Here is a 27730-nt window from a genome sequence, read left to right as displayed (position 1 = left end):
CTCACTGGGAGAAAATGAGATAAACAGGAGCCTTTAAAGCGCTCCATTTCCCTGCAAATGGAAACCCCAGCCCAGGACTGTCCCACAGGCACAGGGAGAGAAGCCCCTTGATTAAGCGGTTGTTCCTTCTCTGGTTCTGTGTTTCCCATCCTGACTGGCTCCATGTGGCAGGAAGGAGCAGACCCAGAAGCAGCTGGGTCAGACACAAGCAGGAAAAGCAGGGAGCCCAGGGCCTGGCTCTGCCCAGCGTGTGCTGGGTCTCTGGGGAGATGCTCTCCTGCTCCCTCAGGATCGGTACCCACGTACAACCACCCACCCTCCTAAAGCACTGGGAACCTCCACTCCAGCACACAGGCAGACACACAGTGAGAACCAACAACCATTTGCTCACCTGGGGATCCAGACAAGCCATCACGGTGCATCCATGTGCTCAATGCTGCCCACACCAGTAGACGTCCATGTGTGGTCTGTGCCATCGCCACCCAGCACTCCCGTAACATCTGGCTTCCCAGGGTGAGGGACCCAGCTTCCTGCTGCTGGTTTTCCCAGTTAGCTGCTTCAGGGCAAAGGCTATAAAAAACAGGATTTAGAGTTTATTTGCTCCCTATCCTCTTGTCTGCCTACACATGCCTCCATTCATTCGTCTCTTCCAGCTTGCTATGTGAACAGCAGCCCAGAGCTTGGGGTGGGCTCCTGGCACAGAGCTGCCCCGCCAAAGCTGGAGCTCTCAGACCCAAATGCTGCCTTCTCTCCCCATCTCCAGTATTTGCTTATTCCCTTGTTAAGCACATACCCTGAAGGACCTGAAACATCTTGATTTGGTAGATGGCGAAGCCATCATCCCACAAAGAGAGGTGACCTTTCCAATTGGGAGCCTGGAGGGACCCCAGGGACAGAGGGGGCTGTTCCCAGTGGGAGCCCATCACCAGGGCTGTGGCAGCTTGGAGAGGTGGGCCCAGCCCCAGCTTTCTGCCCCCTTCCCCTGCTTGTCACTGGGTCACCAAAGCCACCACGGTGACAGGCAGCATCACTGCTGAGCCTGGAGACTCATGTGAAGGAGGCAATCTCCTGAGGGAGAGGAGGAGCAGAGGAGAATCTGGCAGGCAGGAGGGAAGGTGTTTTAATGAGGTATCCAGCATGTTAAACTCCTGAAGGATTAAAGCAAGGAAGGGATAGGATCTTCCATGAAAACTCAGTCATTAGCGAAGCCCCAGGGTAGATGCAATTGTTTTCTGGTTTTTTCCTCTCTTTGATGACCCAGTTTTTTTAATCTCATCAGTGCCAGGCTTGTGTTAATTTTTAAATATGCTTGGGTAACTGAGAACATTAACTATTCATGATCTTATCTTCAAGAGGTGTTTGCTCACTGACACCCAGCCAGGCTTGAGATGTACCTAAGGAACCAGGGAGCTGAGCTTACCGGGGAAGGCAATAGCTGGTTTTTCCTGAGCATCTTGTTGAAGTGATCACAGGCTGGGTGGGGTTTCACAACACTCCCGGGGCAATCAGGGCTTGTGGGGCAGGCTGGTATCACCAAGGCCATCCCTTGCAGTCGCAGTGCCTTGAGAAGATGGAAGAGCACACAGAAGGCTGGGGAATGCTGTGGACACAGAGGGTGCTGCAGCTGTGGTCCCCTGGGAAGCCCTAAATCAGTTTGCAAATCCAAGGGAAGCCTCCGGAGCTGGCTGGAGGTGGCAGCCAGGTACAGCCCAGGTTAGGTATTAGCACAGAACAGGGATGTGAGCTGAAGAATAGATGTAGAGCCCTTGAACAGACATAGAATCATAGAATAGTTAGGGTTGGAAAGGACCTTAAGATCATCAAGTTCCAACCCCCCTGCCACGGGCAGGGACACCTCGCACTAAATCACCCAAGGCCTCGTCCAACCTGGCCTTGAACACTGCCAGGGATGACATTTAAAATCATAGAACCGTTTGGGTTGGAAGGGACTTTCAAAGCCCATCTGGTCCAACCCCCCTGCAATGAGCAGGGACACCTTCCACGAGACCAGGTTGTCCAGAACCACATCCAGTCTGGCCTGGGATGTATCCAGGGATGATGCCTCCACCACCTCTGGGCAAGCTGTGCCAGGGTTTTACCACCCTCATTGTAAAGAATTTCTTCCTCACATTCAACCTGAATCCCCCTCTCTAAGTTTAAACCCATCACTGCTTGTCCTGTGGCAACAGGCCCTGCTCAAACATCTCTCCCCATCTTTCTTATAGGTCCTTTTAAGTACTGAAATGCCACAATAAGGTCTCCCTGGAGCCTTCTCTTCCTGAGGCTGAACAACCCCAACTCTCTCAGCCATAATCTTCCTGGCTTTGCTTTCTGGGTGTTCCAGTGTGTGTCCTCAGGGTATGACACACTCCCCTGGGTGTGGGAGCAGCCACAGGCCACAAGGAATTGGGCGGCGCTGCCAAAGTCACGCTGCTGCAGGGAACTGAGCACTGACCCAAGGTGAGGCTGCCAGGCAGGGGAGCAAAGGTGGGAAAATATCAGAGCATGAACCAGCAGAGGAATACAGGGATGGAAATAGCTATGCAAAGGAATACAAGAGTTACACTGGTTTCAGGAGGGCTGGGAGCTGAAGGGTAGAAGGCACAAACCTCTCTGTGCTTGCAGTGGGTACGTGGGACATGCTCTCACCAACTCACTTGTGCTGATAGCTTGTTCCTGGGAAGAAAATCTTGGTACTTCCAAGGATCCGACCACCAGGGCAGTGATGGGAACACAGAATCAGGACCTGGCCTGGAGGCAGCAGCACCGTGGGAGAAGCAACAGCATCTTCAGGAAAGGGCACAGGGTGTTCCTACAGGTAAACAGGAAAGAATCACAGTCAGAGGCGGCTTCAGGCTGAGGTCACCTTGTCCCACCCTCTGCCCAAGCAGGGGCACCTGGAGCCACCTGCACAGGAACACATCCAGAAACCAAGTCTGACTGTACTTTATCCCCCTATGAAAATTAAATATCATAGAACAAAAATGAACGATTTCACTTGCAGCTAATGCCAGATGCTCAATGTACGTAGCTTTTTATTGACTGAAGGTATATTACAATAGACAAACGTATATTACACATGCTATACAAAATATACATTCTTATGTGGAAAAAAAAGACATAAATAGACATTAGGCAATAGCAACAGGGCACAAGGGCAGCTTTGCCCACGCTCTCTCAGGAACCCCCAGCTCCTGGTGCTTTGGCTTTCACTGAAGAAACTGGTTGTGTTTAGTGGGAACAGTGGAGGTCCTGCAGAAAAGAGACCTGGTTTCTTCTGCAAGTCTACTCAGGAAGTTTCTCCAGCAATGCTAAGCACAGCAAAGTGTTCACCTACTTACAAGCTTCAGCTATTTACAACCAGCTTATGCACTTGAAAGAGAGATCATTGCTCATGGGAGGATGCAAATGTCCTAATACATAACAGCAAGTTTTATAGGCCAGTACCTCACAGAAATCAGTGCAGCTTCGGCTCCTGGTGCAGGCAGCATGGATTTTAAAGCCTTGATCCTGGCCAAGCACATCTTACCTACTTAAAGGGAATTCAATTGCAGTAGGGAGTTATGCCCAGCGTACACCTGAGGTTCACATCAACAGCTGCACTGTGACAGATCTGTGTTAGCTTCAGCTCCACAGGAGAGGGGGATGAAAGGCAAAGTAACAAACTTTACCATTTGCCAAAGGGTGACGGGAGACAGAGCAGCAGGAAGGTGCTGGTGGGAATCCTGGCTCTGCACATGCTGAGCAGCACTCAGCCACTACAGCCTGGGATGAGAGCTGGAGAAGGCAGTGAACAGCCCAACGGATGAGGCTTTTCTGCTGCTGTAGTTTCATGGCATGACCTTTCTCATCTGGATTTAAACTGACAGTACTGGGTTCCTGCAAGAGATAACTTTGGATTGAAATAAGCACCATGTCTCAGATGCTGTCTGGAAAGGAAAAGGCCAGAGGAAATAGAAACCAGAAAGGAATGAACTGAAGATTCTTCTTTTGGCATGTATGTTATTACAACATTCCAGGTGTCGGAGCCCAAAAAGAGTTTAACACACCTGTGCTTCTCCCTTCCTTATCCAGAGGTCAAGGACAATTGGATCCTCTTCCTACTAAAGCCGCTGGCTGTCAAACAACCATGGTTGCTTTGAGAGCATGCTGAGCCCATGATAATACTAGCTCATTTGTATAGATCTGACTCTTATTCATGGCCAAAGAGCAGTGGGAAAATAATCATTATTCCCAGTTTTCCCTCACTCATTTACTCAAATAATCCACAGTCTCACAAGTTTGAGCTGTGATTCTGCATGACTGCATCAGATACTCCAATCATGCCCGCTTCCACTGAGGAATGGACTGGTGGGAAGCCTTACATACCTGGTCAGAAGAGGGGTTTGTCTTTATAAGTATATAAAATGCACCACATGGCTGTTTTCATTTCAGTTCCTATCCTACAGCTTGGAAAAATGCAACAATGACCAGGGAGAAAGCTCCTTGCTCTTCAGGAGTGAGTACACAACCTAATGTAGCAGCACTAGCACCGAGCACAAGGTACCTGCTGAAAACCCATCCCTGGTGAGTAACACCTCCTACACAAAGGGGCATTTTTTTTCCAGGAAGTCTTTATGCAGAGGAAACAGAAAATCCATGGCATACTGCACTAAGTACTCAGCAACTGCTTTTCCCATTCATCTGATGCTTTCCATCACAACATTCCTTTAAAAAGTTCCCTTAACTGCCAGCTAGGAAAAAGACATGGAGACATCTGCAACACACACAATACACAGGCTGGTTTTTAGATAAAAGCTTAGATAAACTCCTGAAACAAACCACTCAGACCTCCCATTTTCCCAGGGAACCAGGAGGAGGCAGGTAGTGCACTGCTCCTTTTGTTTGCTTTTGACAAGAACTTCATGGAAGCTGGATACTACAGCCAGGAATACCGGAATAACGCTGCTTGTAATGCAGACTCTGTTGGGCTTTTTGCTCTACTGGACAAGACAGGTGCCTAATACAGAGATTTAAGGACTTTCTCAACACTGAAACAGATCAAACTCGGAATTCTGCTCTGTTGTGAGATGCTTGCAGTCAGGTCAGCCAGGCTCAATGCATGCAGAGCTGTACAGAACAATGAAATTCATCAATATCACAGTTTCACCATATATCCATAGTAAATTCACTGCTTTCCAAACCAAAGACAGCTCTATCCCCTCAGAAAGAAGCTTCCAGTCCCACCAACAACCCCATATGGTTTGATACACAGCTGTCCAGAGTAACAGTATGATACAGACTTTGGTATAATAAAAAAATCTATTTACATTACAGCCAACACATTTATACGCTTAGTGTATACAAAATATTTATAAATGCAAATTTATTTACAACTAGAGTCCATTATTCATAGGAGAAAACAAGACCCAAAGTCAGACTGGTGACAGGGGCCTGCTAACAGCCTAAGGAACAAAAAGCTGGCCAAGAATTTTATGCTTACAGTTACTGGAGAATTCCATGAGGAGGCCCTGAACATTTGTTTTCAAGCACACAATGCAGTGGGAAATAGCTATGCATTCTTGAGGGATCTTCAAAGCATGCACCAACACAAAGGCTGCTTCCAGCATCAGAAAATCCTCATTTTAATGCTACTGTAGATAGCACTAATCATCCATGTATTCTGTTACACATTCCCATCTTCCAATCCACAGAAATGCAGGGGAAAAGAGCATGTGCCACCTCCTCCTAAACAGTCTGTTTAGCCAGCCCGTGACTGCAGACGCACATACACAAGCATCTTTGGCCTTGGGGTTAGTCCTGAGGTAGTAAATACAAGTCAGTCGGTACAGATTTGCTTTCAAGACTCCATTTAAGTGTCTTACGTGGTTTCACTATAGTCATGAATGCTGTGTGTCCTGTTAAAATCAAAGCTCCGCTCCCGGCCGCTGGGACAGGCTCCGGATGGAGCCGCCTGGTCCCGGGTGCTGGCAGCAGCACCCTCGCTGTGGGGAGGCCGTGGGGTCTCCCGGCCTGGCTGCTGATGCAGGAAGTGGGAGTGAGGGAGAGCCATGTCTTTGTTCACTCCCCATAGAGGAAGCTGGAAGGGTTCTGGGGAAGAGAAATGAAGAAATTAGAAGAGGAGTTAGTTCATGCTCAACACAGCCAAATTTTAAGACGGATTCCCAGAGTCATGCCGCTCCAGTATCAGTCTTTCTGAGGTTATTTTCTCTTTTCCAACCCTATCCATTCTGTGATTCTACGAGTCTGTGTTCTATTGGATGCTCTCCCTTTTCAGCAAGCTGTTACAGCAAGCAGAAACAGCACACGGAGTGTTGTTTCAGTGTGAACTTTGAAAAGGGTACCTGGAAGAAAGTCAGCATCAGTGTACCAAAAAAAAAAGGCATCTTGGAGTTCTCTGAAAACCAGGCCAGCTCAAACAGAAGGCCTGTTGGAATTTCTTAGTGAAGCTCTTGGCTAATAGATGCCCTTGAAGCACATGTAAAAGATCACATTCCACAAGCTTTAAGAGACAAACTGCAGATTAAGAAATACCATCTTTTTCACATCACCCTCTTCAACTGTTGGGTACTGGACGCCAACTGAGGGCTAGTTCTGAGAACATTAAAGACGTGAGAATTAGCTGTGTGTCAATAGGGAAGGGTAGCACAAAGAAGACTGGAGTTATCAGGGAATACAAAGCAACACAAGGAAAAAGAGGACACTCACCATTGATCTGCTGGGAGGAGATTTTCTTTTCGCTCATTTTGTCATGGTTGGTAAGGAAGACAGACATGTCTCTGTCTGCTAAGAGATTATCCAAGGTACTGGTTTCATGCTGGGTGCGTGCTGTATATGTTTCCTTAGACATCTGTACCATGAGGTTAGGGAGAGTTTGATCCAGGGGGTCTTCTTCTGCGATGTAGGCATAGGGACAGTACTCTCGTGTCCTGGAGTAGATGTTTGCGTTGTCGTAACAGTCTGAGCAGATCACCAGTGGTGCTGCACCACCTGATAAACACAATGAGAAACCAAAATACTCTCAAAGAGGATAAGGATGCTGATTCCCAGACTCTTTTCATGTCTTCGTATGATCATGTCTGTTATACAGTTAACATGGTAACAGAGTACTTAGCTTGACTGTTAACTGAAGAAGTCACAGAAGAAATGCTTTAGGTTCCCCACCACCCAAAGTCTCCATAACACTGCCCTTCTAAGGCTGACCCGTGGAAAACCATGGACATGAGCGTGAGCAATCTCATGTTTGCTCCCCTGTTCAATGCAGGTCCAACCAGCTTGGGCACCAGGCTGAAACAGCCCTGGAATCAACACCAGGATACCTATCCATGTCAAATTATGCTCTTGTACCAGACTGGCATCCTTCATGTCCAGATAATAAAGTGGTCATCAAGAGGAGATGCTTCTCAGCTCCTTCCTGATAAGACTCTAGTGTAGAGTCTAGATCTGAAGGATCACTTTCAAAAGCCAGCTTATATAAAGATTGAACAGATCCTCAGCATTTGGATGGTAGAAGATAGCATCACTGTTTACTCAATGACAAAACACCCTGAAGTTGTCCAGCTATAAACTGCAGACCCTTTAGTTATGCAGACTATGTTAGGCAGAGGCAGTAATTTTATGCCAAGGACAAATGGTACAGCAAGTCACCTTCCAAACAAATTATTTCCACCTCTATTGCCTGGACTCTTGAGATGCCCAAAGAAACAGCATAAAAATGTACCTTGACATTTAACCTAGGAATTCCCTAATAGCATCCCCACCTTGCTGTACAGATCACAAACCATGAATCAAAGAATCTCTGGAGGGAACTGTATTACTCTGGCACCTGAAGGACAGCAGTCATGACACCTACATGCAAAGGCACTCACAGCAGAAGTGAGCCCAGGTGTTGCTGGACCAAAGATTAAACAGCACACATGGAATGCAGAAGTGCCTCGATAGCAGAATATTAACAAACACTAGAAGAAAATGAGACACCTCAAACTCAGGATGGAAAGTTTCAGATCAACCCAAGTTCTCCTCTAGGAAAAGTCACCTTCCATGTTAATAATGCAGTACTACAGAGCGTTGTGCAATACTGCAGCCAGCTGTGAGGACAAGACCGTGCACTGGCATCCTGCTGGAACACAAGTAATACATACGAGGGCTCTGCTTACCATCTGTGCCTTTATGCACGTAGCTACCAGCTGGAGGCATAAGCTGCTGATGGCTTCCTGCCTCTGAGTTACTGTAGCCTTCCTGAGGCTCTGACAGAGTTCCTTGGGAAGACAGATAGCTGGGAATGTCTGCCGGTAGGTTCATCTCCTCTGCAAGGCAGAATTAACACTGATGACATTAACAGCTAAGGGAAGATCTCAAAGTAGTACCAACACTGTTAAGCACATAAAGAAAACTGTCACCCAGAAGTTCAACTCAGGAGTTATCTTTTCTCAGCCTCTGTTAAATATCCGTATCATTAGTTCAAAACTAAGAGAGTCAGAATGAAACTTTACACACATTATCCCAGGTCCTGAAAACAATTTTAAGCTTATTCAAATATTTATTTCCAAAACTTTACTGCTTTCTCTCCATGTAGAACAAATCTAGCGTACAAGGAACAAAATAAACACTTGATACTAAAAAAAAACCCAAACAACTCTAAAATGAAGGAGTTTGAGCAAATCCCTGAAGATTTTAGAAGAAACCCCTAATTCCTTCAATTTTATCCATCTGTAATGATCCCAGACATTTCACCCCTCTTAAGTGTTTTGTATTAAAAATAGGGCTGATTTTAAGAGGCTTCTGCACTTTACCTGTGTTAGTGATGCTGTAATCTTCACTCTTCCTTCTCATGTGGTAGATGACGATAACCCATACCAGGGAGGTTCCCACGACACAGCACACCACCACGATAATCACAATGCCCACTGTTGTCCAGCCATCGTCCTCGTGGATAATGCCACTCTGGGAAGAATCACAGTTTGGGGAAGCCAGGACATTTAGGTAAATATGGCCCCGCTCAGTGCCCAGTGTGTTGGACATAATGCACGTGTACTTCCCAGCATCCTCTAAGCCAGCATCCACAATGATAAGGAGTTGATTTGCCGCAGCAAAAAAATGCCTTTCTGTGACTGTCAAAGGGCCATCGTCCTTTGTCCAGTTGAGGCGCGGGGCAGGGCTGCCACCAGCTATGCACTGCAAGACAGCAGTTTCACCTCGGGTCACAGTTCTGTCTTCTAAGGGCCTCATAAAGGAAGGAGTTTCTGGGATAGTGGAGAAAAGAAAGGCAGTAAATGGTAAGGGAAGTTCACTGTGTGTACTCCATGGTATCCAGAAACCTGATCTTACAACTTGAACCTAAACTTGGCAGGCAAGGACAGGATTCAGGAAGTCCTATGAGTTCTATGGATCACTGCAGCCAATGGGGTACAGCAAACATCCCCCAAATTACATGTTAGCCACAGTCTGCTTTATAGAATCATAGAATCATAGAACAGTTCGGGTTGGAAAGGACCTTAAGATCATCAAGTTCCAACCCCCCTGCCATGGGCAGGGACATCTTGCTCTAAACCATATTACCCAAGGCCTCGTCCAACCTGGTCTTGAACACTGCCAGGGATGGAGCATTCACAACCTCCCTGGGCAACCCATTCCAGTGCCTCAGCACCCTCACAGGAAAGAATTTCCTCCTTATATCCAATCTAAACTCCCCCTGTTTCAGTTTTAACCCATTACCCCTTGTCCTATCACTACAGTCCCTAATGAAGAGTCCCTCCCCAGCATCCCTGCAAGTCCCCTTCAGATACTGGAAGCTGCTCTGAGGTCTCCATGCAGCCTTCTCTTCTCCAGGCTGAACAGTCCCAACCTTCTCAGCCAATCTTCTTTATTCAGCCAAATACATATCTTTACATATTCAATTCTAAATCTGTGTATGTCCATAATGGTAAAAGTCAGTGTCTTCATAAATTCTGCATTCTAGAGGAACTGTCATTCCATTATCACTCAACACAGTTCATGTTACTTGCAATGGCATTTGTTGTGAGGCAACACAAATTCTCCAGTCTGCACTGCTGGACTGTGGTATGTCCCTCAGCTCTCTTCTGCAAAAATCATACTAACTTCACCAGTCAGCACTGCAGCTTAGCTGCTAAAGCTTCACTGTTCAGAAACCATGCCCAGTGCTGCTCCTCATGTTTTACTTCATTCTTTAGGACTTCATCTTGCAGCTACACTACACCACACCACTGCAGAGGCGAAGAGCTCCACATGCAAGCACAGATTAGCACACCACTTACCTAACACAGTCAGCGTGGCATTTGCTGACAAACCACCTGCAATGTTTTGTGCCATACAGCTGTAGATTCCCATGTCTTCTATTTTCACGTTTGCAATAAAGAACACATCATCCTCAGGCATGACGTGCATCCTTCTCTCTCTTGCAGCGGGGAAGTCTGTGCCACCATCTTTCTGCCAGGAGATCTGTGGAGTAGGGTGACCCTCTGCAGCACACTCCAGCCGGGCCATGGCCCCGGTGCGGATAGTGAGATCCATGGGGGTTTTCAGGAAAGAAGGTAGCTCTGGAGCAAAGGAGATTAGTTTCAGTGGTTTCAGTACTTCACAGCACAGAGAATATCTGAAAACAAATCTGAAACAGCCTCTAGTTTTCCCTGAGAGGGGCAGATTTTCCTGAGAACTGCATGCATTTCCAATGATGATTTCTAACAGCCTTTCCTCAAATTTAAATATAGGATCTATAGTGCCCATTTAAGATGATCTGAAGGACGTTTCTCATGGGGGAAAGACAGGGATAAGGTGTAGCCTTCACAAGCCCTTTGCCACATTTTTTCTTCCCTTGTAAAAGGGAAGGTGAACTTCTATCTCATCAGTCCAAGTCTGCATTATCTGTTCTGGATGAGCAAAATCAGCTCTGCTCCCAGATACAATGGGGATTAGTGGTCTACTGACTGATGTGAACGTTGCCTTACTTCTTTTTCGCTCAAGCCAGAATAAAAAGAATCATGATGGCTACAAATAAAGGACTTCAGAATTGATCTTTCAGAGTCTGCTTCCAGTCCCACCATTCCATTTTCCTTGAATCCTCCCTAGCTTAACACATGGGAAAAGGTGCTTAGTTCTGAAGAGACAGCAGAGGGAGCTTTTAGTTTAAGAGACTTCCACCTCTGAAAACATGGGATATATCGGCCCCTTTTGAAAGTGAACACAAGTTTCTTCACCCACACAAAAAAAAAATCACTTCTTTCCTGCTTTATAAAATGACACTTAACACATCTAAATACCAGTGAGACAGTCTTGAGAGACTATTTTGGGCCAGCTCCAGTGAAAAATAGACTTGAAGCTATTTAAATAAAGCCTTAGGTTGCAAGTATTTCTCCTTTGTTACCATTATTGCTTACCATTGACAGTCAGCTTGGCTTTGTTGGAATAATTGGAGCCGAAGTGATTGGTGACGATGCACTGATACTTCCCTTCATCAGTGAAATTCACATTGAAAAGGTGCAGGACAGTGGTGTATTCGACCACCTCACCACCCTGCTGCTGGTACCTGGCAAAATTCTCCACCTCTGCATCATACAACACCTCACTGTCTTTACGCCAAGCTGTGGACATGGGTGAATCGCTGCTGCTCACAGCAGTGCAAGTCAGAGTCACATTCATGCCTCGCAGAGCAACTCTGGTCTCAGGATGCACTCTTATCTGCGGCTTAGGGAAGTTATCTGGAAATAAAAGCACGGAGATGAGCTACTTCCTTGTCAACTTGCAATTAATATTGCAAGAAAACTCACTATAAAGACAATCTAAGCATAGAGCAAGCTTTGGAAACACATGTCCTGCTCGAAGTGCACATACTCAGCTGTTTCCAGCTGGAAATCAAGCTGTGAGAGAGGATTAGAACCACAGGTAGTTACCAGAATAAGAGTTGAAAACAATCAGCAGAGAAGCATTTTGTACAACTGTCTGGAGCTTGCTATATTTAGATCACACACAAAAGCTGTGCTCAGCTGAAAACCCAGGCTGTTTTATGAAGGCCTGAGACTTATTCTCAGGTAATTTAAATATCTTGAAGAGCCTTGCCACAGACTTCACACATGACTCTGGGCAAAGAGACACTCAGTGTTCCATCCCACAGTTCATTACAAAAATAAACAGGCTTTTGTCTGAAAGGGTGGTGGCAAAGGCCAGATAAACATCACAGCTATAGGGCATGAGAAGATGGGCCAGAGTATTAATGACTCTGCTCTTGCTGGTATGGACTACTAAGGAAGTGTCAAACAGCCCTTCCCAAGCTAAAGGCATTCATAAGCAGGAGGAATGGAAGCATTATCAGTTTGTAACAGTAACCTACATGAAAACCACTGCACTCTCACAGAATTACTCCCTCAGGTTAGCTTCAGTGCTCAAAGACAACAAATCAAAAAGAAACAGAAATTATATCCCAAACTCCAAAGCAGACCCAGTGATGTACAGAGGCCCAAGTGTGCACTATGGCCAAGACCAAACACCTCCAGCAATGCCACAGCCTGATTTCGGAACGGTACCTGCACAGATCTGTGTTAACCATGTTTTTTTATATCAAAAGTCATTAAAAATACAAACCACAGACAAAGTCATCAGGGTCCACACTGAGAAGGCTTAGTCCTGCTAACCACTCTGGATGAGCACAGCTAACATTTACAGCCTGCTGTAAATGGCTGTCAGTGAGCCACTGTGGCAGCCATTTCAACTGGCAATCACAAAGCAAGCTGCTAGTGTTCAAAACTCTGCAGAGACAAGGCAAAACAGAAGTGGGATTAAAGTTTATGTATTTCCTACATGTGATTTCATGCAGCAAAACAACTTAAAGCACATATGTTCAGAAATGTCAAGATCCATAGTATCCTTTTATGCCTATGGGTATTTATTACCAAACGTTAGCTATACAGGCTATCAGCAATCCAGAAAATCCTTCCCTCTATGTCAGCACTAAAATCTTACACTTATTATTCATCCTGAAGAAAACAACTTTGGATTTTCAACTCCTAAAAGACAAACTAAGCCTGTCTTTGCAATTATCCCATCCCTCTTAAAAGCAGTTAAAAGGAACATAACACTTCAGAGCAGCAGTGTCTCCAACTCAACACACTTGCCATTATGAAATGAGTGTAAGCCTCAATACTCATCTTCGTGCCAGCTAATAAATACTTAAGAATGAAAGTGATTTGTTTCATACTGTTATCTACTGCAGATTGTTTTCTCTACTCCAAAGAAGACCTTTAAGCTGGAAACAATGTTGGGTCACTTTTTCCCCATTACCTGCTTTCAAAGCTTTCTAAATGTTATGTATCAGTATGACTGACTAGGGAAAGCCCAACACTTCAACAAGAAGTGATCTGCCACGAGATGAACCCAGCAGTAACCAGAGGCATACAGTCAAGCCAGGACTCCATCCTGCTCTTTGCCCATGCACGCCAACAGTTCCTCCCTTTTAAGACACATTAGAGAAAGCAATGAAAGTCTTCTGGTTTAGGTGTCTCCTCAATCTGGCAGACCTTGCAGACTAAGTCCATCTGGCCAAGATTAACTAATGGAGTAACAGATTTAAAACAGATTACACCATATTCAGAGACTTTATCTCATAGAGATGACTGAGTTACAGTAGGATTAGTCTTGGGTGTGAAGGGCACTTCACATTATACTTGGAATGTGTGAAGATCACAACTTTAAGCATCTGCTAAGTAAGTAAAAATTCTTGTCTAGTTGTGACTTTTAAAGCCAAATTTCCCCAAAATGAAAGACGATGACTTATTTCCTTTATTCACCATCTCCATCCTAGCATGTGCTGAGCTCGCTGCAAACCCATGAGATATGAAAAACTTCATGGTTCAGCACTGCAAGAAGAAAGTGTTTTCCAACTGCAATCAAGGTGATGGAGGTGCACATTTTATCAAACCTTAAATCTAAGGATACTGCTACCAATTCTGAGTCATACATTATCATTTACCAGCATTGCTTGCAATATTTCATGATGAAAGCAGACACACTCCAGTCAATCCTACAATGGTTGAAGGATTTTAGGTTTATCTACAAGGTAGGACTCGTAAAGAATCTGTAAAGTAATTGTTATAAACTTACAGCTCTTTCAGGTGAGCCTGTGCAAATGCATTTTCCTGGATGGACATTACTGCATTGTTGCTTAAATCTCTAGAAATTAAGCAAACAGAACAATAATGGGTAAGTAGTGGTTTCACATGCTACCTTCAGTTAGATTCTTGAATATCTGACAGGTAACACAAGACTGAAGTTGGCAAATACTCAGAAGTTCTGCAAGGTAAAGTACTTACAGATGTTCAAGTCCTTCAAGACCAGAGAACGCTTTTTTGGTAATTGACTTAATCTGGTTTCCTTGCAAGATTCTGAAAGACAAAGCCCCCAAGCCCCAGAAACAAGTTTGAATGTCAATGAGCTCACAAGTAAGACCAAAAAAAGCTCCCTATGATATTTAACTATGTTTTTTCTAATTATAGCTGAGCTAAAAGATCAAATACTAGTTTTATAGCTTAAAGCTCAACTACTTTTCTCAAGAACAGGGTTTCTTTTCCATTCTTAACTTAGAGATTTTGGTCAGAGATGTGTCAGAAGATAATTCAAGTCAGGAGAATGAAACAGCGCTAAGCAGAACTCAGGAGTGGAGCAATAACTTCCTAATGCCAATCTGTCACAATCACATTAGTCCCTGAGACTGTAGCCTCATGCCAAGCTATTTGTTATAAACAATGCCTGTAGCTCTGCAGGATGGAGCTTCCTACAAAGGAAGGCACTACAAGGCACTGGATGAAAAATGCACAGTCAAAGTACTGAAAAGCTATTAATTCAACAGTATTTCATATCTGGTAAATAATACTTTGTGCTGTGTTTTGGTTTGTTTGGGGTTTTTCGTAAGCAGTAACTTTTACCCAAACTACAGCAGCACAAAAGGTGACAATTGCCACACAGCAGGACCAGGCTATTCAGTAAGAAATGCAATCAAGTACTTATGCTTAATTTGTTCAAATTGGTGCTGCAAGGTGACCCAGTGGTACAGACGCTGCTGAACATGGAACTCAAGCCTGTATCAGGAGGCTGGAGCACAGAAGTGGAAACACTGAATACAGCTGCCAACTAGAAAAGGGTTTTGCTTCCTGTTGCTGATTTACAAACTCTCCCTCTACTCTGCATGCCTGGGAAGTGCTGCCATCCCAGGTGTTTAATACGTACAGTTTATCCAGCCTGCTGAGTCCCACAAATGCTTCATTTGCATCTTCTATGGCCCAGGAGATCTCATTGTTCCGCAAGTCCCTGCAGGAGAAAAGCTTTCTCATAAAGAAGCCTTGTAACATCATCATGACCACTGCTAGTGGCCAGCTAGGGAAAAGAATTTCCTGTTGTACAAGCCAGCTCTGGTGTTCTGGCACAGTGTCACCTGGAAGGTCTCAGATCTTTTCTAAAGATTAGCTTTCTAAAACTAAGCTTGTCAGGAGATGAATATCTCATTTCAGAGATGCAAGGGAAAACAGAACTGCTTAAGATCAGCGCCGCAGACAGAACCACAAACAAATTCTGCAGCACAACTTCTTGATGTGGTGTTGAAGGAAAGACCCAGTCTGACTACCACTGCTCATGTGATGGACTATTTACCAGAAGCTGGGAGAGGCTCCTGAAGCAAGTTGGTTCATGTAAGTGAATTTACTAATACACCAGCAGCGTTAATCTTCCCGAGTAACAGGCTTATAGCAGCATTAGCATATTAAGAGATTACACACAGGTTACAGTGTAAAGGCTGCCAGGCACAAAGTAGCTGATTTTCAAATGGAGTTGATATTGTGTTCACAAATCTTGTTACCAGCTAATGGCATTTCTGTTTGACCTCTGCACAGCACTTTGGCCCCTCACATAGAAGAGCGACCTAAACAGCAAAACCAATATAGCAATATGGTTTGGAGTGGATTAAATGCTTTTTAGAGAGAAGAAGAAATAAATTAAGTTGCGGTTTTAGCCTGAATGGGATGGACTGAAGAGTTTCTCTCAAAGCCAGAGTTTTTCTGTTCTGATACCAAAACAAAGTCAACTGACAGAGAGCTACATATACAGGCAATTGTGTATCTCACAAACACCTCATTTCTTGTGCCAATGGTGGAAAAATGTATTTACTTTCTCTCGGGTGAGACTATAAATTGTGTAGAACAGCATCTTGGAAGAGACTGGGATCAACCTCCAGGACACTGTCAGTGGTAACACACTGTTTTCTCATTTTCCTTACTTTGGAATATGGGAGTCTTGTTCTTAACACCACACGGTAGTCATTTCCACAATTAATAGAGATAAATTTTAGTGTTTAGGACAAAAAGAGAATGACTCATGCATCAAAAGGTCTTAATAAATATGGCTTTGATACTTGCTCCCATTAAGTATTTTCCTCTCTGAAAATTCCTCAGGTATTTGACATAGATGTGATAAGAATGAGTAGATGAAGAATATGCTCAATTTATTACCAGGTTGCTAATTCTTGTGATTTGAAACTTGTTTCTACATTTCTTTCCAGGTCTACTTCAAAATTTTGGATTGTGGATGCTGGAGGGTATCAATGCCAAGTTACTCACAGCAGTATGAAGTAAGTACCACAGTTAGATGTAAAACTTCAAAACTTCAATATTACTTTTAGATAAACCTTTAATCCTACCTTTGCCCGTACTACCTTGTGGTTAATACACAGTTTTACAGTTTATTCTTGCTAATTAAAGCCACATTGCAGAAAAGAGGCAGGAGCTGAGCATAGAGGGAAATATTTACATCAGCTTTAGCACTGAAACAACCAGTGTACAAACAACAATGGAACTAATCCGACAGCAGCAAGGCATCTCCAGTTGTTTGAAGTACTTTTACACTCCACTACTCAGACCACTTAGCAAAATGAGTGAGCAGCCCAAAAAGAAAAGTCCCTCATTGTGTGAGCTGGGGAGTTGGCTCCTCATGCTTGGCTGGGCACGAATGCTTGGAGCCTTGTTAATCACCACTGCCCTGCTCCTGCACATTCCAACCCTGAAGCAAATGGCCAACCTCACGGCTGCTGAGCCTGAGGAGCCCAGGAAAACCTACTAATTAATCTGCTCTTGTTCTTTTTCATGCTCCTCTAAATCTAAGAAATTAGTTTTAATTATTTCATTAAAAGGTTGCATTCAGGTTAACAGAATCTGACTGCTTACATAAATCTCTCTGGTGAGTTTGCTTATTTAAGCATTTATTTAATGAACTGACAGAGGGGTTATAAACTTTCACTCCTTTCTCTGCTATCATTGTTTAGGGTGATTCCAAACTGCTCAGATCTACTTGGGACACTACTTTTTTTTCTTATTAAGAGTCAGGATTGAGTCTTTTCTTGTCAGAAATACTAAAACAGCTGCAGCTGCTACAAAAGGTCCTGGCAAGTGCAGAGCTGTGCCTCTGCCAGCAAAAGGTAACCCCACACTCCTCTTAAATGCCATGCCTATGACTTCAGCACACAAGCAGGGTGGGCTAAACCTTACCTTCTGCAAGCAGAAGGGTTCACCACACTGCTTCTGAGGTTCCAACCCTTACAAAACCCTCTGGAATAAAGAGAGGTCTGTGTTGACCATTTGCTCCACAACCAGCTTTTATGCAAGCTGACTATTCACACTTTCTCAGAACCAGTATGACATGCACCTGGGCACTCGAGGTTATCAAGCCTCTCTTTCTTACCACCACTAAAATTAACTGGTTGGTTTGTTTTAGGTGGGCCAGAATTCTGTTATCTTGCAGACCAAAAGATCATCAGCCCCACCACACAGGCAGGAGAGCATACATCAATGCCAAAACACTGATCTCAGCCTTGCACAGGGTGATATTCATTGTCTTTATTTCCAAAACCTTCACTGATTAAACTGAGACTTCCCCTAGAAGCTTTCTGTACTTACAAGGTTCGAAGATTCGCCAGACCTCGAAAGACACCATCAGCAATGTGACTGATGCGATTGTCACCCAGGTTTAGCTTCTCCAATAGACCAAGTCCCATGAAGGCAGACTCCCTGAGGCGAGTTAGTTGGTTGTATGACAAGTCTCTAAAAGCATTTAAAGGCAAATAGAGGGGGGATTAATTATGAAGACACTATCAAACTTGATTAACAACTGGGTTTGATTAATTTCTCTAACGGAACATTTACAAATATAAGTAAAACACAGAGCATTACCACGGGCCTAACAAGGAAATCCAGTACTTTCTTTGGTAATTCATTCTTGCTACACACGTGCCATCCAATCTGTTACTGCAACATTGCAAAACCCCCAGTGAAAAGCATCCCAGGACTTACAGCTCGGAAAGCCTTTGGCAGAACTCCCATGCATCTGGACTGATCCTGTTAATGGCATTCTGGCTAACATAGAGTTGTTGCAATGTCCGCAGGCCATACAGCCAGCCCTTGTTTACTTCTGTCAAGTTATTATGTTCCAGTTCTCTACAGAATTAGAAGGGAAAACATTTGCCAAATAGATAATCAATGAAACATATATTTACAAAATTTCACCTTGTGGATTGCAAACGATTTACTAACATTAAGCCTCAGGCCACCTGAAATGCATGATTACATTAACCTGAAACCAAAAGAGTGAACTGAAGCATATGAGGAACTGAGTAACCACAGCAGCTGCAGTGATCCAGTGGCAGAAGCAGAACTGTAATCTCTGTTCTCAAAGATTACTTCTGTTTTGAAAGTCTTCTGCTAACACTGCATGGCATGCCCTTGTGCTATCTCTGTCCAACAGTCACACAGCAAGAACCCATGTTATGGGGAGAGCAAAAGAAACCTATAGAGTCAAAAGTATTCTTGATCAGCAAGTGGGAAGAACTGGGGAGAGAGGCAACATCTTTCCATCTTGAAGTAACCAGACATGATATCAAAATAATGGGAAAACACAGATCTTTAAACTCATCTCCTGGGATACTCATCACTATCTTGGTACAACTTTGATGCAATGGAAGCTATACAGGACACAACCCTCCACAGCTAGAATCCCTAAAAGAAATTCCATGACTAGGCATACTCACAATTCTTCTATATTACCCAGGCCAAAGAATGCTCCATCCATTAGTCTGCTAATCCCATTGCGCTGCATTTTCAAGGATTTTAACGATTCCAGTCCTTGGAATGTCAGACTTTCCACTATTTTAATCCGGTTCCTTTTCAGTTCCCTTTAATAAAGATCACATTCAAATATTAAGACAGATTTTGATAAGCACCACTTTGTGAAAGTCAAGAATGCATACTGAGATGAGCAACACAGCTGTAAACACTGTATTTTTAAGCTTTCAAGACTGCTACTTACAGGAACTGCACATGAGGCAGTTTGAAGATCTTTGGTGGAATCACACTAATCCTGTTCCTGTTCAGCTTTACCACCATCAGTGAGCTAGATAAGTTATCAAGACAGCCTGCTTCTAGAGTAGTTATTCTGTTGTTACTCAGATTCCTAGGAGAGGAAGAGGGAAAGAGGACTTTCAGAACATGGAGAATTTTATGAACACAACTGCACAAGCACTTCAGGGCGACCACTTGCTATAAGAACTCAAGTTCTAATAGCATGAAGTCACATCACAAATCCAAATTCTGGTATATCAAACTAAATCATTTTTCCCAAAGGAAGCAGTGCTAGGAGCTAATTTTTACTGCATGCTCATGCTTTGCTTAGACATAGTTAAGACAACGTCAACAGTGATCTACTCAAACTGGGCAGAAACCATTCCATGTCCCTGCTGGCTGAAATACCTGGATTTTGACAACAGCAGTTACTGTTTTCCATACTATTTGAGAAACTGCAATACAGATTGGTATGAAAAGTGTTTTCAAGCACATCTGCAGCTACATTAAGCACTGCTACCAGTTCAAAACCACACAAGGTTGCCTGCTTTAAGACAGTAATCTGGAGTAGATGAGGTCTTCAACATTATTGTTGTAGAGCCAGGAATCCAAAATGTAACAGCTCACTCTTACTTACAGGTACTTCAGTTGCATCCGTGGAAAAGAAGAAGCTTTAATTTCTGAGATCAGATTAGAACTAAGATCTAGATTTTCCAGTGAAAGGTAAACTTGGAGTTGCTCAGCATTTATTTCTGGAATGGTATTGTGTACCCTGGAAAACACAAGTAACAAATACGATTATCAAACCGTCTCATCCTTCAAGCTGAACAGCTGAAACAGCTTAGGATTTGTGTTATCAATGTTACTAGAAAGCCACTTAAACAGGACACGTACCACACACTTCAAAGTGTCAATTCCTCAGGCAATACTGAAAATCCAAGAGCTATTTGCCACCTTGACAAATGAACAGATTCAAATTCTGGGGCCTGCAGTTGGACTGTTCCTTGTGGGAACTGTCATTCCTAGACTGAATCCCTCCTCTTCAAAGCTGCCTGTCTTGGTTGACTGCATTTTATTGGTAATTTAGGGTGACTTGATTGTCTAACTGATTTGTATTTATTTAAAAGAGCACTTATATATTCCCTAAAGCACTTTAGACGAGTAGTATTGCAAGACAAAAGAATCTGTGTTTTCATACAACTTGATAGCAGAACTCGAATACAATTCTCCCATTTGTTAAGAGCAAGGCAGAAGAGCAATCACTTACAATGAGAGAAGAGTTATATTAGAAGTTGTTTCCCCAAAATATGGAATTTCACTCAGCTCGTTGTAATTCATTTTCCTTTAACAAGAAAAAAAGAGGAAAAATTATTACTGGTGCTTCAAAGTAAATCCCTTCTGTACCCAGCAGAAGGAGTTCATATCACAGAATGCATTTAACCATTTTGCTAAGAATACTTAGTAGTGGACCAAAAAGGATTCCCTAAAAGCTTAAATAACGATCTGAACAATTTAATCGAAAAGCATGCTTTTTAAACCATTTCATGGATACTGTTACTTCTTTTTAGTTTAGCTACAGTCAAAACAAACACATCTCATTTCTTTTCTGAACAATGGTCTTCTAATCTTTTAGTGAGTTTTCTTCTCACAAAGCATCAGTCTTATATATAAAATGTGCTGCCAACATATAGCATCCACTTAATTAACTGGCACTGAATGTTTCTACAAGTCAGACCAGATATCAAGACATGCAATGAAATGTGCTAATTAGAACTAGGTAGGCTATCTCAGAGTTTATCCTCATAAAAACCAACTTACACTTCTTGTAGTGTAGGAACAGATAAATCAATGCTCCAGTTGGATGACAATAAATGATTATGACTTAAATCCCTAGAGAACAGAGAGAAAAGTTATTCCTGCTCCTGGAATAAAACCCATCAAACATATGCTTTATGCAACTTCTAATTTTAAACCATATTTATGATACACAGCTCCTCCTTCACCAGAGGAAGGAGAGATTCCTCCTAGCTTGTTCCAGTAGTTACTCACTGTAAGAGTTTAGACAGTTGTGTTTCTCTGTTTGAATCAAATAACTTGTTTAAAAAGAACTTGCAAGAAAGCCCATACCTGACCAGAGCATTTTTCCTTTAAATCAGAGCTTTATAGACAATACTTTATAGACATTAATCATAAAAAAGAAAAGCTTTTCAGGGACATGGAAACAATTTCTTACAAAATGCCTGTTATTGAACTGGTTTCTGTAGCATGATCCCCATTTTCTCAGCCTGCCCAGCTTTTCAAAGACACTGACTAGTCAAGGCAGGCTTATTTTAAAGGAACAACATACACACAATTACCAAACAAGCTGGAGGGGAGAGAATCATGAGGCTGGGAAGCTTATAGAAGCATGCTTTAGTGCCAGTTGCTTTTGCTTATAGGAAACAAATGCAGGACTTGGATTGTTTCAACGGGCAAGAGAGTCATCAGATCTGGTTTTAATGCCAAAACCGGATGTTGATGCTATTCTCTTTCCTTTAAAGCAGTCCTTTTGCCTTGGATTTAGTGCATAAAATGGTATGGGGGGGACGGATCCACCTCTGTAAGCTAACTCACTCTCTGGGCACAATCTATTTTGTGACATGACTCAAAGCATGACCAAAACCCCCAGGTTTGCGATGGCAACCTGGTTCTAGCTGTACCAGTGAGGAGAGACATATCATGTGTGCCCTATCTCTCAGTGACACATCACATCTGAACTGTGACTGCATCAGCTTTTGGACACCTTTCTAGTACAAGTCCACAGAGATGAACCCCTGGCACTGCCACCAAGCTTGTGAAACACCACTGAGATCCTGCCCACAGTCAGAAACCTGTTGAGAGGTGCATTTATAACTGGACACTGCCTGTTAAATCAAGAAGTCTGCCTCTGTCAGCTAGTTGTGCCTGCCAGTCAGCAAGGCATCATGCCTCTCACCCCATTTCCAACTCCAACATCAAGCACAGAGCTCTAACAAGCTATTTTCAGCAAAAGCTGTTCAACTCCTGATAAGTTCCTCTGATAAGGTCCTGTATCACTGATTCCCTTTCATCTATCACATGATTCTCTTTCAAGTAACACAGTACTTATTTATTACAGCTAGTTTTAAGGCTATCAGGCAGGCTGCAGACACAGGAAACAAAATTATCCTTTAAGAACAAAATTGCCATGTTTCAGTTAAAAAGAATATTACAATTGATCACAGTTAAAAATGTTCCCATTGACAATTAGGTCTGGGCAACTGCAGCACCCCATGTGCTTGTGCACTCTTGCAATAGCCTTGGGCCTGTGCTTGGCTTTAAGTACACTGAGGGTCAAGCCTGTGCAGACGTAAAAATGCCCCAAACCCTTGTCCAGAAGAAGAAAAGAAACTGTACTGGTGTGACCCTGCTGAAGGAGGATTTAACCCTCGCTGGGTACCAGTACAGATGCTTACTGGTGGGTGTTAATGCTGCCACAAGAACCCTCTTCCACACAGGGAAGACTTGGTGCTAACCAGAAGACAACCTGAGCAGGACCTGGGTTTATTTATCCTGGCACTATGGATGCACCTTTGTTCTGTAAGACCAGAATCTACTGGGAGAGAGCAAGGACTTGAGAGATGAGTTGTTAATATCAGGCTCAGCGATAAAGATATCACTCTAGCAATGAATTATTAAAATCCTGGGTGTCATGGCAAGTCCACGCTGTTAATGTATTCATTTAATTACATCAAGATGTAAATTATACAGATAGAGCACCAAACAGGTTTGCAAGCAATTATTCAATTCTATAATTAAAAAAGAATTGAGAAGGTGGAGAAGAGGCCAACACTGCTCTGCCTTCAGTGTATCCCTGAACACCGGGATATCAGGCCTGATCCCTCCCTATGTATAGTAATGAACAGTAACACAAAACCAACTGAGTATGAACTGCTCCTACAGCCCTGCAGCCACCATCCCGGATCCCCCTGCCCATTGCTGCTGTGCCTCTGCGGCTCCAGGCATGTCAAAGGAGCCATCAGGCACACAGGGAGATGATTCCCAAAATCCAGAGGCAGCCTCTGACTTGGATCTTTCAAACATGCAGGCACCCAGCCAGCACTGAGGAGACTAATCTTGGTAGCAGTGGGTTTAACCAGACCCCGAGCACTAAACCACGCCATTTCCAAAGGACTTCAGCATAACCCATAGTGGAAGGCTGAGACAATGGGCACAGAAGATAACAACACACTCCTCAAGGTGTCCAGATACTGCACTGATGAGCAAAACCACACCATGGGTGCTGAGCCAGACCAACCTGTGTGTCAGGCACGGTTAGCAGGCACCGACATAGATCTTGGGAGTCAGATTAATATGCAAAGAAAACAGCAACTTGATTTTTCAAGGCTTTCAGGAAGAATATCATAGAATAGAATACTTCAGTTAGAAGGGACCTAAAATACAGCCAGGCTGGTGCAGGAAACATTTCTGTTTGAATCCTCCTTCTTAAGACAAGTCAGAGCTCCTTTAGGCATGTCTCCATAGCTAAAGTATTTTCAGAGGGTAGTTTATGCTCACTGTGGACATTTGGCTTTTTAACCAAATGCAGAAGCAGCAGCAATCTTGAGTGATCTTTTAAGTACCTGTTGACTTGTTTATGACTCCTGAATTATTTCTTGAATGATACTGGAATTACATTATCATGGGGGTGCTGAGGCGCTGGCACAGGGTGCCCAGAGAAACTGTGGCTGCCCCATCCCTGGCAGTGTTCAAGGCCAGGTTGGACACAGGGGCTTGGAGCAAGCTGCTCCAGTGGAAGGTGTCCCTGCCCGTGGCAGGGGTTGGAACTGGAGGAGTTTTAAGGTCCCTTCCAACCCAAACCAGTCTGGATTCTATGATACTACAACAATCATCTAGACCAGCTCCCTGACTCCTTGCCCCAGACACCCACTGCCTTACTACTACGTTAGAAATTGAGATTTTAATTTAGAAAGCCCAGGAAAATATTTTTCTACTATTACTCAGGTTTGGATTATCATAAAGTTACCATTAATGGCAAGTCCTCTTTCAAATTTGGTATAGTTCACACTTAAAAGCATTCTGACACTATTTCATCTAGTTACTGTTGCTGATGCTTTTCTTTTTGAAATAGACTGATCACTAAATACAGATTGAAATACACTGACTTTCTGTGTTTATAGACCACTCAATCACACAGCTAAGCCTTCTGCTATCATGCAGAACCAGATACAACCCCCTTCCTCTGAAAGACCCCAAAACAAAGAATCCGTCACTTGAGAAGCACTTGAATTTTTACTGTGAGGCCCACGTTATACAAGATACAGAGCAAACATGCATAACTTGTATATTAGAGATTCATCTGGGATTGTATATAAAATCAGCTAAACATTCATTCCAAACTGAAGTGGTATTCATCTCTTAAGTAAATAAAGCAGAACCCACACATCAAATTGATTACTGCATCCTTAGCCCTGGAGAATGATCTTAATTCAGCCTAACTGAGCACACCTGCCTCCTCCCCATGGCCCTGTGCTGGTAAAGGTGTTGCCATTTGAGCAGAAAATGCTTTTATTCATCATCTCCCTCAGTACCAGCTTATCTAAACACACTTTCAGGCACTAGTATAGGACTGGAAGGCAGCGACCACCAGCATTGTGCTTCCTTTTCTCCCTACAGATGACTGTTTTACAAACAGGGCTTGCATTCTTCCTGCTAAAGAATGTAAAGATGCAGACATATAGAAAAATAGTCACTCCTTGACTTCCCTACCCTTTTCATCCTCTGCCAGGTTATCCATAAACCATGTAATTTAGCAGGAAAAATGAAGTTACAGTTGGCTGAACACTTCTGTCATGGAAAAGTTCTAAAGGTGCTCTCCTGGCCTCATTAAAAGAAAACAAACCCAAACCCAAACACCCCACCACCACCACCACTGGAAGCATCTCCTGCAAGTAGTTTGGAAGAGTTAGGAAAACCAAGAACTGTTAGTCCTTAAAGTTAGGTGAAACAGTATCACAGAACTAAGAGGGAAAAGCACATAATGGACTTCTTTATGCAAGAAGAATTAAGCTTTGGTTAATTATAAACAGTTTGTGCGCATTACAGCTCCTTTAGATACAGAACTGCTATAGTGTCCTAGTGAGGAAACAATGTCAACCCCACACATGCTTTGTAGGGCAAAATCCTCAAAGCCACAAAAGAACCTACTGTCAAGCCCCAGAGAGGGGCTTGGGACAAGAGCCTGTAGGGACAGGCCAAGGGGAATGGCTTGAACCTGCCAGAGGGGAGACCGAGATGAGCTCCTAGGCAGAAGCTCTTCCCTGTAAGGGTGCTGAGGCGCTGGCACAGGGTGCCCAGAGAAGCTGTGGCTGCCCCATCCCTGGCAGTGCTCAAGGCCAGGTTGCACAGGGGCTTGGAGCAAGCTGCTCCAGTGGAAGGTGTCTCTGCCCATGGTAGGGTTGGAGCTGGAGGAGCTTTGAGGTTCCTTCTAATGCAAACCATTCTATGGTTCTGATTCTACGATGCACTTACACAGGTTACATCAGGTTTCCTAACGTAGCACAGTGCCAGCATCACTTCTTCCCACTGCATTTTGTGCCAGGTCGGTTTAAACACACCCTCTATCAGCTTGGAGAAAGATACAAGTATTTGTTGAAACTTGAAGACTCGTTCTCCAAACAGCATGGATATCATCTTGCTTATTAGCCTCCTGAGGCGCTGCCAACTCACTTTTCCAGCACTGACACCCTCCCTGACAAGCACTAATGTTAAGATATCCTTATACCTTTCTAAACACAAAAGGTCTCACAGACCAGTTGTATTTCTATGCTGAAACACACATTTTCTCTTAAGCATTTCCAATTGCTTACCATGCAGGGAAAGAAGAGAACTACAGAAGCACCCAGGGGCAAGGAGGTGACAAACTTCCTTAGCCATGTTTCTAATACCAATTGGACTCTCAAGTCCTGTTAAAGGAATTCCTGGAGTTAACTGCACAGCAGTTTGTATATTTGTGTTATATTCTAAACAGACTTTATTCCCTTGGCCTGGAGTAGCATTATTTCTATCAACCAGGAAACATGATCACTCCAAGAGGCCTCTGTGCACAAAAGCAGGCTTACATATACCCCGTCCTTCAGGGCTTCTTCTCCCCATCCCAACTATGCTGTGGACAAAGGTGACAAATGCAATGGTGACTATGAGAGTAAAGGCCAAGGAAGGATGAAGGCGTACTGCATTCAGCCCCATATGTACACTGCTGAGCACACTGGCTAATTAAACTCTTGGGAGCAGAGCTCTGAGGTTTTCTTAGGACAAACAACGGCAGCAGGTATCAAGGGGAGTCCACAGTGGTTTTCCTGAGGGAAAAGGAGTCACTGAGCTGCAAAGGAGCAGAGGGATGCAGAAGAAATCAGAAGCAGCAGGAACTGTCACAGAACACAGCTGAAGCCGGGGTCTGGAAGGGCTATTCCCAAACACAATCCTAAAGGGCTGTGTCCTACAGCCTGACCTAAAACAACGCTAAGTCCTCTTCTCACACGCTCGGGTCACACGGCAGGATCAGGCATGCACACAACCTGCTCCCGTACGGAGCCTTCCTTCGGGCGGCCGCTGCTGCGGCTCCCAGGGCCGTTCTCAGCCGGGAAGTGCCACTGCCCTGAGAGCCCGGCTCCCCCGTGCCCCCCCCTACGGCCACCGCGCTCCCGGGCTCCACAACCCACGGACACCGAGCACCCGCCCGAGCCTCCCCGCATTCAGCGCCCGGCCCCGCACCCCCCCCCCCCCCCCGCCACCTCCCGTTAGGCCGCGGCCTGCGCACGCCCTGCCTCCCGTTAGGCCCCGCCACCGCCCGCCGTGCTCACTCACAGGCCCGTGGTGCCGGCGGGCAGCGGCGGGATCCTCCTCGGGCCCGGCCCCCCGGGCAGGCGATGCCGGCTGCAGTCCAGCAGGCCGCGGCGGCAGGAGCAGGGCGCTCCGCAGGGCTCAGCAGCGGCGGCCGCCCGCACGCACAGCAGCAGCACCACCACCGCCAGCAGCGTCCGTGGCAGCGCCCAGCGGGCGGCCCGCACGCCCGGCCCCGCTTCCCGCATCCCCCGGCCCAGCGCGGCCCGGCCAGGCCCCGCGCCGCCCGGCCCGGCCCGGCCAGGCCCAGCCGCCACGCCCCGCAGCGCCACCTCAGCGCGCAGGCGGCGAGGGGCGGGGCCGGGAGGGAGCCGTGCCCCTTCCCTGCCCATTCCCTTCCCCATTCCCCTTCCCCTTCCCCATTCCGCTTCCCCATTCCCTTCTCGTTCCCCTTCCCGTGCCCATTCCCCATTCCCTTCCCCATTCCT

At 44.7% G+C, this 27730-nt stretch overlaps 1 protein-coding gene and 1 long non-coding RNA gene across 3 annotated transcripts; both read right to left on the bottom strand.

The window, feature by feature from the left end:
* Window positions 1-982: 982 nt before the first annotated feature.
* Window positions 983-2818, bottom strand: LOC133217515 (uncharacterized). The gene is made up of 3 exons (XR_009726889.1): window positions 2658-2818; window positions 1421-1561; window positions 983-1065 (listed from the first exon to the last, which is right to left on the bottom strand). It is a non-coding gene; the product is annotated as an uncharacterized LOC133217515 (long non-coding RNA).
* A 1948-nt stretch (window positions 2819-4766) lies between these two features.
* On the bottom strand, window positions 4767-27423 carry LRIG2 (leucine rich repeats and immunoglobulin like domains 2). 2 transcript variants are annotated; one of them, XR_009726887.1, is made up of 19 exons: window positions 27267-27423; window positions 21201-21272; window positions 20650-20724; window positions 20020-20154; window positions 19351-19494; window positions 19073-19216; window positions 18339-18482; window positions 17946-18089; window positions 15232-15312; window positions 14319-14390; window positions 14110-14178; window positions 12595-12758; window positions 11394-11714; window positions 10275-10556; window positions 8793-9242; window positions 8157-8306; window positions 6709-6990; window positions 5483-6090; window positions 4767-5109 (listed from the first exon to the last, which is right to left on the bottom strand). XR_009726887.1 is itself a non-coding variant. In XM_061363060.1 (18 exons), exons 3-18 carry the CDS (start codon window positions 20718-20720, stop codon window positions 5861-5863), a joined length of 2883 nt encoding a protein of 960 aa, XP_061219044.1. In that variant the 5' UTR covers window positions 20721-20724; window positions 21201-21272; window positions 27267-27423; the 3' UTR covers window positions 4767-5860. The 2 variants fall into 2 exon arrangements, 1 of the variants encoding a protein (XP_061219044.1); XM_061363060.1 differs by having other exon boundaries at window positions 4767-6090.
* Window positions 27424-27730: the final 307 nt, after the last annotated feature.

The sequence above is a fragment of the Neopsephotus bourkii genome, unplaced genomic scaffold, assembly GCF_033783945.1.
Source record: "Neopsephotus bourkii isolate Nb327-2 ecotype Australia unplaced genomic scaffold, CSIRO-AGI_Nbou_v1 NB_1139, whole genome shotgun sequence".
Classification (NCBI taxonomy): domain Eukaryota; kingdom Metazoa; phylum Chordata; class Aves; order Psittaciformes; family Psittacidae; genus Neopsephotus; species Neopsephotus bourkii.
This window is presented reverse-complemented; position numbering and strand designations above follow the sequence as displayed.

What these genes read in the sequence shown, in the direction of transcription:
- LRIG2 (XM_061363060.1), bottom strand. Translation starts at nt 20,720, where the DNA reads ATGAATTACAACGAGCTGAGTGAAATTCCATATTTTGGGGAAACAACT. An exon ending in CTGGCGAATCTTCGAACCTT is followed by an intron (nt 15,313 to 17,945) that starts GTAAGTACAGAA and finishes TTTCTCCTGCAG; the next exon opens with GGACTTGCGGAACAATGAGA. An exon ending in TTACAGCATCACTAACACAG is followed by an intron (nt 8,307 to 8,792) that starts GTAAAGTGCAGA and finishes TCTGCCTTGCAG; the next exon opens with AGGAGATGAACCTACCGGCA.